A 15,096-nucleotide genomic window follows, 5' to 3' on the forward strand; every position below is an offset into this window, starting at 1 on the left:
ATGTAATATCTGCTCTAAGTTTTATGTTCAATAAAAATTACCTGATAAAAAAAAAGAGCTACAGGAAATATCTGATTTCTGTTTTGCAAACAAAGGCTTCTGTACTAAATATTAAGTATTTGAAACTATAGAAAAAAAGAACGGTTTTCCTGAAATAAAATGCAAATTGTGCAAAAAAACATACACTAATTTTCTGGGGTTTTTTTTCTTTAAGATTGTCTCACAAATGAAGTGTACCTACGATAGAATTTACAGATCTATCCGCTCTTTGTAGATGGGAAACCTTGCAAAATCGGCAGTGTGTCAAATACTGATGTGAATTATTACCTTTAAGGATTTCAGCAAGAAGCAAATACGAGAAATGGATAGTAGCGTGCTTACCCTTAATTCACAATCTTCATTTACAGCTAAATTGCTGGGCTTCAAGTCCTATAAAATAGCAAAAATTAAAATGTCATCCCATTGATGGGGAAACATTATATAGGGCAACATATGAAAGGATTAGAGTCAAATAAAGGAAAAAATAACACACCCTGATCCTTTCTGAAGGGCAAACATGTGAGACGGGGACCGTTCTGATAGGTTCTAGACTAAGAAGTGGAATTGGCAGCCATCATTTATGGCAGATACTTTCTATAAGGGTTCCAATGTTAACATGCCTTGACGTTGCACTGAGGTCCTAGGGATTGGTTCCAGGCAACATTGAGGCCCTCAAACCCTTAAAGGTTATGGAGGAATGTTATACACCAACATAACCAGCCCTTTCCTAGGACCGGATATAAATGAATGAACATGGTGAACCATACAAAGACTAACAGACTAGCAGGGACACACGCTGACCTGACTTGTCTGTATTCACATGAGCCTGCAAATCAAACCAAGTCGAAAAAGGAATGTCTTAGGATAGGGTCACTTCATTTGACAAACAAGATGGATTTTATTTTAGCATTTTCTCTGAGCAGCGTCTCCCTGTTCGGTTGAATTTGTCCAGTCAGGTTGGAGCCGATTCTGTGGCCACCTCAGACTTGGGTACCTGGACCAGGCTATTTACAACCATTGCATTTGTTGGGCTCAGTATATTCTCTGCGGATTCTGTATGTGCTTGTTTTTAACGGGGTGTTATTGTGATGAATACAGATATACATTACTTACTCTGTGGATGATTCCTGCCGAATGAATGTACTGTGGAAACAAACAAAGCATACATTAATATTTTTAGAATTTGTCCATTCATATATCAGTTTTGCAATATTGCTTTTTTTTTTTTGTCCAATACAGCACTGAGTAGAGTAACAGCACAGCAGTCTCCAACTTGCTAAGTAAATGCTATATACACTGCAAATGTTTGCCGATAGTCCATAGGACCATATCCATATCTCAAGACAGCATCGCCTGATCAGGACAAAACTAGATATTTCCCCTAGTTAGCAAACAGAAAATAACCAATTAAATATCATCATTGCCTTAAAGGGAATCGGTCATCAGGTTTTTCCTACCTAATCATAATGTAGGGACAGAAACCCTGACTCCAGTTCACTTACTGTAGTTTTAATAAAATCACTGTTTTATCACCAAGAGAATTAGTAAACCTGCTGCCATGCAGTTCTCCATATTCATGATCTCTGCCCTCACTACTGACTGGTAGATTTCTGCCTATGCACAGTAAACAGAAGGCTGTCAGTCACTCCCAAACATTTACAAGTTTCCCCTTAAACCACTCGAGTGTTATTTAGCAGTATGCTATGTGTCATTTTCTTGTTGGAAGGTGAACCTCAGTCCCAGTCTCAAATCACTGACAAAAACAAGGTTTTGCTTAAAGATATCCCTGTATTTCCATCTTCCCCTCCACTCTGACCATTTTCCCTGTCCCTGCCGCTGAATAAGATCCTCACAGCATGATGCTGCCATCACCATGTTTCACTGTGGGGATGGTGTTCTTGAGGTGATGAGCTGTGTTGGTTTGGAGTCAGGCATAGTGTTTACCTTAATGGCTAAAAAGATACATTTTGATCTCATCTGACCACAGCACCTTCCCCCATACATTTGGGGAGTGTCCCACATGTCTTTTGGCAAACAAAAAAAGCCTTACAATTTTTGTGTGCAAGTTTAAGACTTTTTTCTGCCCACTCTTCCATAAAGACCACCTCTATAGAATGTATGGCTTACTCTGGTCATATGGACAGATATTCCAGGCTCTCCTTGGGAACTCTGCCGTTCCTTCAGGGTTATCTTTGGTCTCTGTGCTGTCTCTCAGATTAATGCCTTCCTTGCTTGGGTTGAGCGTTTTGGTGGGTGGCCCTCTTTGCAGGTTTTTTGTGGTACCATGTTCTTTCCATTTGATTAGGGATTTGATGGTGCTCCGGGGATGATCAGAGATTGGGATTTTTTTTTTTAATAACCCAACCCTGACTTGTACTTAATAATAATAATAATCTTTATTTTTATATAGCGCTAACATATTCCGCAGTGCTTTACAGTTTGCACACATTGTCATCGCTGTCCCCGATGGGGCTCACAATCTAAATTCCCTATCACTTCTCAACATCTTTGTCCCTGACTTGTTTGGAGATGTCCTTCGTCTTCATGGTGTTGTTTGGTTAGTGGTGCCTCTTGCTTAATGGAGTTGCAGCCTCTGTTGCCTTTCAGAAAGGTGTGTATGCACTGACAGACCAGGTGACACTTAAGGTACCTTCACACGAAACGACTTTACAACGAGAACGACAACGATCCGTGACGTTGCAGCGTCCTGGATAGCGATATCGTTGTGTTTGACACGCAGCAGCGATCTGGATCCTGCTGTGATATCGCTGGTCGGAGCTAGAAGTCCAGAACTTTATTTGGTCGTCAGATCGGCGTGTATCGTCGTGTTTGACAGCAAAAGCAACGATGCCAGCAATGTTAAACATGGAGCTAACGACCTGTGAGAACGATAAGTGCGTCACCGCTACGTCACAGGATCGCTCCTGCATCGTTCTGGAGCTGCTGTGTTTGACATCTCTACAGCGATGTAAACAGCGACGCTGCAGTGATCAGATCGTTGTCGTTCTCGTTGTAGAGTCGTTTCGTGTGAAGGTACCTTTAGATTGCACAAAGGTGGACTTCCTTTCACTAAGCCTGTGCCTTAAGGTACCTTCACACGAAACGACTCTACAACGAGAACGACAACGATCTGATCGCTGCAGCGTCGCTGTTTACATCGCTGTAGAGATGTCAAACACAGCAGCTCCAGAACGACGCAGGAGCGATCCTGTGACGTAGCGGTGACGCACTTATCGTTCTCAAAGGTCGTTAGCTCCATGTTTAACATTGCTGGCATCGTTGCTTTTGCTGTCAAACACGACGATACACGCTGATCTGACGACCAAATAAAGTTCTGGACTTCTAGCTCCGACCAGCGATATCACAGCAGGATCCAGATCGCTGCTGCGTGTCAAACACAACGAGATCGCTATCCAGGACGCTGCAACGTCACGGATCGTTGTCGTTCTCGTTGTAAAGTCGTTTCGTGTGAAGGTACCTTTAGGCCGGGTTCACATTTGTGTTCAGGGGCTTTGCGCAGGGCTGCGTATGTCCTCTGTTAAGCCCCAGCTATTTCCTCATACTTCTGCATGCGTCCTGCGTACCTATCTTTAACATTGGATACGCAGGCCATGCGGATGTATGTTGACGCTGTGATGTACTGCGTCGAGTGCAACATGTTGCATTTTGTTGCGTTCGGTGCAGCATGAAAACGACACTTGCGGAGGCATCTGCATACATCCGCATGGCCTGCGTATCCAATGTTAAAGATAGGGTACGCAGGACGCATGCAGACGTAGGCGGAGCTGAAGGAAGAGGCGTGGCAGTGGGTGGGGCTTAACGGAGGAAGAAGGCTGCCATCCGCAGCCCTGCCGAGCGCTAGTGTGAAACCAGCCTTAGACTACTTAGTGCTGATGCATCACACACAAATCGGATTACAAAAATATTTAAACCCCTTTAAAAGGGGTCATTAATTTTATGCAGCCAGAAGCATCATTTGTTTTGATTGACTAGTATTTCCCCATCTGCACATAGGGACTAGTCATTCAAGCAGAACGGGGCAGGGAAAAGTCAGAGGAGAGCACCCGTGGATATTTAAGGAGAGCTTAAGGAGATTGTCCAGTCTTAAACTACAAGCCTGCAGTCACTCTATTTCACTGTAGACTTGTAAAATCTCACATTGGCACAACATGTTCTATGAGGATTCTCTGAAGTTCGTGCAGAGAGAGGAGGGGACGTGACTGCAAGTAGGAGATTTGCGTACTTGCAGTCACATGCCGACTAGACTGTATCCAGCCTCGCTGCTTAATGCAAGTGTATTGAGAGATGCTGGATACAGTCTAGTCGGAATGGAATATGACCATAAATATACAAATCTCATACTTACCATCACATGATTGCTCATTGATGGCGCAAGAGAGTCCTCACAGCACGCAGCGTGGGCGCAGTGAGGATTCACCAGTCTGCAGTAACAGAGTGACTGCAGATGTGCAGACTGGACAACCTCTTTAATGCCACGTTCACATGTCAAGTATTTGGTCAGTATTTTACATCAGTATCTGTAAGCCAAAACCAGGAGTGGGTGATAAATACAGAAGTGGTGCATATGTTTCTGTTATACTTTTCCTCTGATTGTTCCACTCCTGGTTTTGGCTTACAAATACTGATGTAAAATACTGACCAAATACTGATAGTGTGAATATGGCCTAAGACTGCTCTGCAGCAATTTAGAGTAAAACATACCGTAATTCTTTCTAATTATATTTTATGCTGCCCATTGTATCAAGCGTGCATAAAATTTATGACAGGTTCCCTTTAATATTTTGATCAATTCTTTTATAATGGTAAGCATATATTAGCATCTAAAACAATTTGTGATAAACTTCCCACGTGAAGTGCTAAGGTGAGCACCACAGAACAATAACACCACATATAAGCATTATTATATTGCTCTAAGTCTGACATTTATGCAATTCCTTAATAGGGTCTGAAATGTACACACGCATTCTGACTAGCATTGTTTTTGTGTAAGGGTAAACAATAATGGATAACTCCGTGAATGTCATCTGTGCAGAGAAGAGAAATAAAAGGAACATAAAGGAGGTATTCACATACGATAAAGAAATAGGAGGGACCCTGGAAACACATGTATATTCATGCGAGATCTAACTGTGCGCTCAATAGGTTGCAAGAGCACATTTCAGCTTTTTGCTGCCTACAGGTAGAGTACAATTATATGACTTAAGACACACTTGAAATAACTGACATCACTCTGTCATCCTTAAAGGGAATGTGCCATGAGAAAATGACCTGTTGCTTAAATTAGGCGAGCAAAGGGTAACACTGTTTTGAACTTTTGACTTTCAGGTTCCAAATGTAAGAGTACCATCATTTTATAGGCAATCATCTTGGCTATATAATACATAGATTTGACTTGCAACTATTTAGCCTATGATTGATTTAGCAGATTCCTGTCATGACACTGCATTATTACTGTTTTTCTCCTAAAAAATTTGTTTTAATTTTAATTATTTTGTAAATCCACCTTTGGCTTGCAACACTGCCTGAATCCTTCTGGACATGCTCTTGATCAGATAAAAGCATGTCTCGACCGACATCTGATCCCAGGTCTCTTCTACACATTCCCAAAGTTGGTGCATACAGGTCGATTCACTTGGGAATGTATACAGCTTTTTATCCAGCTCTACTCACAAGTTTCCAATTGGGATGAGGTCTAGGGACTGTGGAGGCCAATCCAGCACCTCTACTTCATGGTCATTGAACCATTTCTTCGCCAATCTTGATGGGTGGTTCGGGTTGTTGTCCTGCTGGAACACTGCAGTCCTTTTCATACCCATAGTACTTGAGTGTACAAAGTAACTCGTCTATACTCACATATAGCTAGCTCAGCATTGAGACCACCATAGATCCTGGCCAAGTATCCAACGCCTTTCATCAGACTTCCTCCACCAAACTTGACAATACCTTCAATTTCCCGAGCCACTAGCCCCTTTTTCCCTTGTTTCTTCTAGACCCATTTGCACCCATCAGAGCCTAGTCTATTGACTTTTTTCTTATCGCTTCAAATCACCCATTTCCAATCTTCTAGTGCCCACTTTTCATACTTTTGTGTTAACTTGAGCCGACGTTTCTTATGACAATATTGAACTCGGGGTTTTTTCACTTTTTTTCGAGCCACCATTCCATACTTATGTAATGTACGTCACACGGTGCTCTCATGGACATCTGTGATCTCACTATAACGAAGTATATGAGCCATGTCCTCTGCCGCGTTTGTTGTGCCAGAACGGATAGACCTTTGGATGAGCCGACTTGTTGACTCCAATATTTTGCCTGGATGTTCATCTCTTGGTTTCTGAATGGATGGACTTCATTTCGTATTCTTCCAACTGTCATGGCACTTACATGATGTAGTGTGGCAATTTTCTTGGCTGAGTGACCGCCATGGATGAGCTGGATGATGCGGTTTCTCTTTTCTTGGTAAATCTTCTTCATGGCTGCTTCTCGATTGGAACCCATGACCTTTTCTTTGGGAATCAACCTAATAACACGCTGCACTATTAGGGAAGGTTGTAGTTTGTAGTATACAAGAAGAAAGATTTCTCCACCACCAGGAGCAAAACCGCAACAATCTAGTAACATGACAGGAATCTGTATAACTAATCATATGCTAAATAGTTGCAAGTCAAATTATGTATGAGATAGCCAAGATGATTGTCTATAAAATGATGATGGCTTCACCTAGGAAGCAGAAGTGCGTGGTGAGATATGGAGCCTGAAAGTCAAAAGCGCAAAACATTGTTACCCTTTCTGCTTGTCACTGTATACACACACACACACGCACGCACGCACACACAGTATATGAAAAGTCTTATCTTATCCCTATGTTGCTTATTTTATTTCTTACAGATTTGAAGCAGTTTCAAATCTGCAGCATGTCAATTCTTTCAGTATTTTTGCAGCATTTATCCACTCTAATGACTAAAAAAAAAACTTCCAAAGTGCATAAACAATACATGCAAAACTGTTTTTTTAATGCATCGATTATCCTGCAGAAATGACTGCAACAAAAACTTAGCATGGCACATACCCAATCTGTGGGCAACATGCATTTGTTTGTCTCTGAAGTGCCCCAGCCTGTCATTGTGAATCTGCTGTGAACGCTGGCTCGTGGAGAATTCTACTATACATGTCACAAGCGATCCAACAATCGTAGCTTTAAGTCAGAAAAAAGTGTGAAAAAGAGTTCTAAAAGTAAGAAAACCCACAAAAGTTCAAATCATCCCCTTTTACCCAATTGAAAATAAAACAACCAAAAATAAAAAATACACTTTGGTATCGCTGTGTTCAGAATTGTTTAATCTATCAAAATATGATCAACTGTTAAAAGAACTAAATGGTTGATTAAATCTGCCAACAAGTGTGGGGAAAATGTGAGCTCACATCTAAGACAGGGATGCAAAGAGGTTAAAATAACGCCTGGAGCAAATTGTCATGCAGATATGTGTATGACCCATAGATCTTAACAGCTCATTTACATATTAAGAAAACTACGGATTTCTCTGGAATAAAACATCAGATATCATTTTATGCAGCTTCCTATGACCTGCATGTCCATACAGACGGCTTCGGAGGGCTGATCCTACTGACAGATTCATTGTACGTAACCTATGATAAGGATAGCATCAATACTACAGTCCCAGAAAAACCCGTTAATGTATGCTTATAGCGATCAGAGCTGCTTTACTGATACTCTGCTCAAATCCCAATGCTCCCTCTACTGGTGACCAATGCCAATGCAGGGAATTTAGAGATCTGCATGAAAAAAACAGAAACTGATCACTATAAAAATATATTAGGAAATTAAAGAACACTGAATTCTGAACCTACTGAAATTAAGTTGTCATAGCAGATACATCACAGACAAGTGGTATTATTTTAGAAGGTAAAGTTTTTTTTCTTTAATCTGGTAAAACCCTCTTAGACCTATTTCATGTGGCCCCCTCCTGGTATGTTCAGTATAAAGAGACTATATTGTTTTGTTGGTTGTTTGGGGTCTGAACACAACAGGTCCACATTTTTGGAGGTAAATGAAAATGGGCATGGGCAGCATGATGGCTCAGTGGCTAGCACTGGGGTCCTAGGTTCACATCCCACCACGGACAACATCTGCAAGGAGTGTGTATGTTCTCCCCGTGTTTGTGTGGGTTTCCTCCGGGTTCTCCGGTTTCCTCCCACACTCCAAATACATACTGATAGGCATTCTAGATTGTGAGCTCCATTGGGGACAGCGATGGTAATGTCTAAAGCGCTGTGGAATATGATGGTGCTATATAAGCAATGCATAATAAATAGGGAGTCCTTCAATTACTGAGTGTAAAAATATGGAAAGCCAATATTAACGGTGGCCATATACTTCCTTCAGCTAGACGAGAAGAAAGCTGCTACTAGCAGATGTGTAGATGTATCACCTTTAGTCCTCGAAGCAATTGATATATAAGGAATTGGATATGATCATCTGTCAGCTTCTGGCACTTCACAATGTTATTTAGATCCGCTCCCATTAGATTGGTTACTAGATACCTGTAGAATAGAAACAAGTAAGAAGATTATAGCATGAGACAGCAGCACCGCCATACTCCGCACTTCACCTCCTAGAGCCTAGACCATTCCTCTACAGCAGGTAGTATACTAACGTCAGTCATCTCTGGGTATAAAACCATTCATCACATCATTATGACAAAGGAAGGCTTTACTGACTCCATACATGTAATACTGGAGCACATATTTGTGGGTCTACAAAACACAGACTGGTTTGATGTGCTTATAAATAGTCTTTACAGGTCCCATAATAAACCCAGAAGATGAGCTGGTCTAGTGACCGGTAACGTCTCTGGCCTTTGTTGTGAAGCTGCCGTCGCCTCCACCCTGCTGACTAGGACGTCTGCTCCAATGTGTGAGTAACAATTAGCAGACACAGATAATGAATGTTGTAGTATTTGTCCCGGTCTTACAGACGCAGCTACAGGCAGCCATTTATAAAACTAGTCCAATATTATTCTCACTGTATCCCACTGGTGTTACCTCCCACTTTCACACATGGATCTAATAAGTTTATTTGGAGCAGAAGATAGGAATATACAAGGCAGTTAGTTCAGGTTTGCAGACCTCCCTATCAGACCATGGACAGTGGACCTCAAGTTACAAATTAGGACCACTTTAGTAAGTCAGCCCCACTGAGTGTCTGCCTATCAGACCATGGACAGTGGATGCCAGGCTATGAATTAGGACCGCTTCATTAAGTCAGCCCCACTGAGTGTCTGCCTAGCAGACCATGGACGGTGGACACCGGGCTATGAATTAGGACCACTTTAGTAAGTCAGCCCCACCGAGTGTCTGCCTAGCAGACCATGGACGGTGAACGCCAGGCTATGAATTAGGACCACTTTAGTAAGTCAGCCCCACCGAGTGTCTGCCTTTCAGACCATGGACAGTGGGCGTCGGGCTATGAATTAGGACCACTTTAGTAAGTCAGTCCCACCGAGTGTCTGCCTATCAGACCATGGACGGTGGACGCCGGGCTATGAATTGGGTGGGACAGCTTTAGTAAGTCAGCCCCACTGAGTGTCTGCCTATCAGACCATGGACGGTGGACACCGGGCTATGAATTAGGACCACTTTAGTAAGTCAGCCCCACTGAGTGTCTGCCTATCAGACCATGGACAGTGGACTTCAGGCTATGAATTAGGACCACTTTAGTAAGTCAGCCCCACCGAGTGCCTCCCTATCAGACCATGGACGGTGGACGCCAGGCTATGAATTAGGACCACTTTAGTAAGTCAGCCCTACTGAGTGTCTGCCTATCAGACCATGGACAGTGGATGCTGGGCCATGAATTAGGACCACTTCAATAAGTCAGCCCCACTGAGTGTCTGCCTAGCAGACCATGGACGGTGGACGCCAGGCTATGAATTAGGACCACTTTAGTAAGTCAGCCCCACCGAGTGTCTGCCTAGCAGACCATGGACAGTGGACGCCAGGCTATGAATTAGGACCACTTTAGTAAGTCAGCCCCACCGAGTGTCTGCCTTTCAGACCATGGACAGTGGGCGTCGGGCTATGAATTAGGACCACTTTAGTAAGTCAGTCCCACCGAGAGTCTGCCTATCAGACCATGGACGGTGGACGCCGGGCTATGAATTGGGTGGGACAGCTTTAGTAAGTCAGCCCCACTGAGTGTCTGCCTATCAGACCATGGACGGTGGACACCGGGCTATGAATTAGGACCACTTTAGTAAGTCAGCCCCACTGAGTGTCTGCCTATCAGACCATGGACAGTGGACTTCAGGCTATGAATTAGGACCACTTTAGTAAGTCAGCCCCACCGAGTGCCACCCTATCAGACCATGGACGGTGGACGCCAGGCTATGAATTAGGACCACTTTAGTAAGTCAGCCCTACTGAGTGTCTGCCTATCAGACCATGGACGGTGGACGCCAGGCTATGAATTAGGACCACTTTAGTAAGTCAGCCCCACTGAGTGTCTGCCTATCAGACCATGGGACTGTGGACACCGGGCTATGAATTAGGACCGCTTTAGTAAGTCAGCCCCACTGAGTGTCTGCCTATCAGACCATGGACTGTGGACACCGGGCTATGAATTAGGACCACTTTAGTAAGTCAGCCCCACCGAGTGTCTGCCTATCAGACCATGGACTGTGGACACCGGGCTATGAATTAGGACCACTTTAGTAAGTCAGCCCCACTGAGTGTCTGCCTATCAGACCACGGACAGTGGACGCCGGGCTATGAATTAGGACCGCTTTTGTAAGTCAGTCCCATTGAGTGTCCCTAGTGGGGCTGACATGTTAATAAGGAGACACTGATAATTTTATTTCAATATTCAAGCAGATTTGTGGAATTTGTGAAATAGTGATCCTGATGTTATAGCTGGACAAATTGGGTTTTCTATTTTAATTTTCTTTTTGTAATCCATCGGCTTCCTGTGCACACAAATAAAGACCGCTCTACTAAATCACTGCCCAATCAGCCACCGTTCTGGTCTTTGTTATTGTAACTGCAGCAATGATGTTGACATGATGTGACAATTGTATCCAATCAATGGACTTAGCAGTGATGCTGATGTAGACGGCAGTGGACTACCGAGCTCTGTGATTGGCTGCAACTGTCAAGTCATGTTCACGTGACGTCAGTGGAGTACATGGATAATGCCTAATATGTACAGCTGCTGATGGCAGGGGCGTAACTTGGGGGTGGGGACCTATGCACTGCATGTGCACAGCCGCAGTCAGATTAGTATCTCACTTCATGGCACAACATGAGGTGTCTCCCAGTGGGTGGCAATTTGTCACCTCCCAACCTCTCCAGGGCTGCTGCTGTCACTCCTGCTCTGCAGAGTAGGAGAGGATGGGTGGAAGATAAACACTCCAATGGAACTGAAGATTTATAGGGAGGAAAATAGTGTGAGGGGACAGAATAGGGGGAGGCGAGTGTGAGGAGGCACAGTATAGAGACTCGGCAGTGTCAAGTGACCATATATAGAGGGGCCCGCATAGGGAGACAGTGTGAAGGGACAGTATGGGGGTTGGGGAACGGTGAGAAGTGGCACAGTAGGGGACTGGGCAGTACGGGGTGAGGCACAATGTGAAGAGGGGCCCTGTATGGAAAGGGTGCAGGGTGGGAGGACACTGAGGATAGGTATAGTGTGGCGGTTATCGCTAATAAAGGGCAGACAAAGTGGCCGTTACAGCTAATAGGGACAGACAGTGTGGCAGTTACAGCTAATAAGAGTGGACAGTGTGGTGGTTATAGCCAACAAGGGCGGACAGTGTTGTGATTATGGCTAATAATGGGGGACAGTGTAGCAGTGTGGTGGTTGTAGATCATAAGGGGCAGGATGGTGTGGAGGGAATACTTTATAGGAGAGAACTGGGAGCAGAGTGAAGTGCAATTATTTATTCAGGGTCACAGAGAAGGGCAGATATTTTTATTAAGGGATACTATAATGACCCTGTTATTTTTAAGGGCATTTTGTCAGGATGACTTTTGATGACTCCCACTACTACTCATCAATGTTACATAGGTTGAATAAAGACCTAGCTTCATCAAGTTGCACCTTTCTCCACCAATTGTACATTTTGTCACTAATCTAGCTATAACCCACAATGTTATGTGAAATGAGGAAATCATCCAGTCCTTTTTTAAAAGCTGTCCTCGTGTCTGCCATTACTTCCTCTTGTGGTAGAGCATTTCAGTCTGACTGCTCTTACTGTAATGAACCCTTTCCTATTTAGCTACCGGAATCGCCTTTCTTCAATCCGTAATGAGTGCCCCCTAATCCTCAGGACAGTCCGTGGAAGGAATAAGTCATGTGCCAGTGTTTCGTACTGGCCACACATATATATATATATAAATAAATAAATGTATATGAGATCCCCTCCCAGGCGTCTTTTTTGTAAGCTAAACAAGCCCCGCTTTTCCAACCTTTCATCATATGAGAGGCCTTCCATCCCTTGTAATAATCTAGTTGCCCGTGTTTGACCTGACTATAACTTCTGAATATCCTTTTTAAAATGTGGAGCCCAAAACTGGATCCCATATTCTAGATGTGGCCTCAACAGTGATTTATAAAGGGGTAATAATACGTTGGGATCGCAGGATTTTATCTTTTTATACATCCTAAAATCTTGTTTGCTTCTGCAGCTCCTGACATGGAGTACTGCTCCTCAGCTTACTTGTTACCAGAATACCCATGTCCTTCTCCCGTTCTGTAGTCCTGAGTATACTCCCATTTAATGTATATGCAACAATAGGATTACTCCGTCCTAGGTGCATTACTCTACATTTATCTACATTAAACCTCATTTGCCTAGTGTTTGCCCATTCAGTCATCTTATCCAGATCATTTTGCAATATTGTTTTGGTGTGGTCAGCAAAGACTGACACTTTACTCTCAATCCCATCCACAAGGTGATTAATTAATTGTCATTATTATTAATGTTAAGGACATGCTGATAGGTGTAGACTACATAAATGTATATGGGTCTGGTCTGACATTGCAATTGATTGCTGTATTAAGCTTTTTTTTTATCAGAACCACAGCAAGTAGCCCAGTAAGTGACACATCATTTGAATCAGAGTCTCTGCCTCTACATAATAGTGCTCTCAGATTACGTCAGAAAAAAAATGTGGTGACAGATTACCTTTCATAAAGTATTGTTCAGTATGACAAGTTAAGAAATACTACATCTGTATTTATGCTAGGAGAACTAATTATAAAATTAAGCATTGTAGCATGCCAAATCCTAACAGTGTGTACTATGCTCACGGTCAGGATTTGGCTTGGCTTGCTGGTTCCAAGAGTCATCAAATGACCACTCATATGTGATTTTCATGCTTACAGTCACATGCCAACTAGCTTCTCTTACTGATTCTTTCACTGAAGCAGGAGTTGTAGTTTTTGTTACTAAACACAGAGAAGCTAGTTGACATGTGACCAAGCATGAGAATTGCATGAGTGGTGACATGATGAAAACTCAAAACTGCCTAAGTTGTGTATAGGAGGGGACCCCAAACTAAATTATTACCCCGTTTGCAGGAAAACCTACTTTGGCCTCTAGTATATGGGTAAGATCTAATACCATGTCCTGATCCTGATGTGCAGTACACAGACAATGTCTAGGAGCACAGAGCTGCATGTACATGTTTGGAATAGGCCTTTTAGCACACGTGCATGGAGGCAGCCCCCAGACCCATGGTGTCTTGTGAGATAACCCCCTTTCCTGCAAAAGTGTGCAAAAAAAGACCTGTAAAAAGAATGAGGTATGACTTTAGCTCAGCAGCTAACAGTTGTAGAAACTGAAGTGGTAGACAAAAAACAGAAAAGTAGCTTATTTTGTATATTCAATTTAGATGTAAGCTACAATGATTTATAGAAAAAAAACAGGAATTGGGCTCTTAAAACAGAAATGAGAAGGAGCCCAAAGCCATCAGTGGTGGTCAGCAAGGAAAAACAAGGTGAGGTGTAAGCAGAACTGTCACCCCCTCATAAGTGTACATCATTACAAGCCCGCTCTACTGTCACCCACCAAGAGATTACTGCACATGCTCATTAAAGGGGTTTTCCAGCTTTACGCTAAACAGTGTGAACGCAAGCCATGCAGCGTTGTAAAGAGGAGAGATTCACACTGGTGATGTATGTAGCTAACAGGACATTGTACAGACAACATTACTCAGAGAGGGCACCTCTGCTAGGAAACACTGAGGAAGCTTTATGTATAGAAAGCCATAAAACTCTTTCAATGACACATCAGGAGTCAAGATTAGAGATGAGCGAATCAATTTAGCAGGTGTCTGGCATGGGAGCCTTGTGTAGCGCCGCCTGCTTTCTGTAATCCACGGCGCCTCTTCTTGATTAGTGGGCCTGGTGCAATGCCACCTTTGCAGCAAGAGGCTCGCACAACGTTGTGCAAGGTCTATAACAATGGCGAGACACCGGCGGGTAGGAGGCTGCTCACAGGGAGTGGAGCACTGACGTGGCCTCTACACCAGTGTCCTGTGAATTGGTTCACTCATCTCTAGCCAAGATTGGGCTCCACTATGTGCGAATCTGAAAAATACATTTCATTTTAAAGATCCTTTCCATACTGTAAAACATCAGAAAGCGTACAGTGAACCACAACCTCAGTTGTCAATATACTTAACTATATTATCACCTTAGAGAAAATCATGCACGTTTCCATTGATGAAAGGCGTTGTCTCACTTTTGAGGGGCTTTTCACAAAAGTAGAAAACTCCTGATAAGCTAAAGTTTGAAATGAAAGCGTTGTCTGTAGGTTTGCCTGCTATAGGTATGGTTACGTGCATCTCGTCTCTTCGTACACTTGGTCCAAGCACTCTACATTACATTATTTAGCTGCACAATAACTTTTTACTTTGAGGTGGTGTTCTATAAGGGAGAAATTTCAAAATTTTTCCAGTGGTGATTGTAATTTTTAAACTTTTTATACACACACATTATATATGTATGTGTGTGTA

The 15,096-nt window shown here is 43.1% G+C and overlaps 1 protein-coding gene across 1 annotated transcript in view; it reads right to left on the bottom strand.

The window, feature by feature from the left end:
- The window catches only part of MAPK11 (mitogen-activated protein kinase 11), a 59,549-nt gene that overhangs the window by 23,767 nt on the left and 20,686 nt on the right, over positions 1-15,096 (bottom strand). Inside the window, exons 4-6 of the mRNA XM_077264918.1 lie at positions 8,511-8,622; positions 1,153-1,182; positions 382-429 (exon numbers count right to left, since the gene is read on the bottom strand). Coding sequence (XP_077121033.1) covers positions 382-429; positions 1,153-1,182; positions 8,511-8,622 — 190 coding nt within the window. The remainder of the gene's footprint in view (positions 1-381; positions 430-1,152; positions 1,183-8,510; positions 8,623-15,096) is intronic.

The sequence above is a fragment of the Ranitomeya variabilis genome, chromosome 5 (assembly GCF_051348905.1).
Source record: "Ranitomeya variabilis isolate aRanVar5 chromosome 5, aRanVar5.hap1, whole genome shotgun sequence".
NCBI lineage: Eukaryota > Metazoa > Chordata > Amphibia > Anura > Dendrobatidae > Ranitomeya > Ranitomeya variabilis.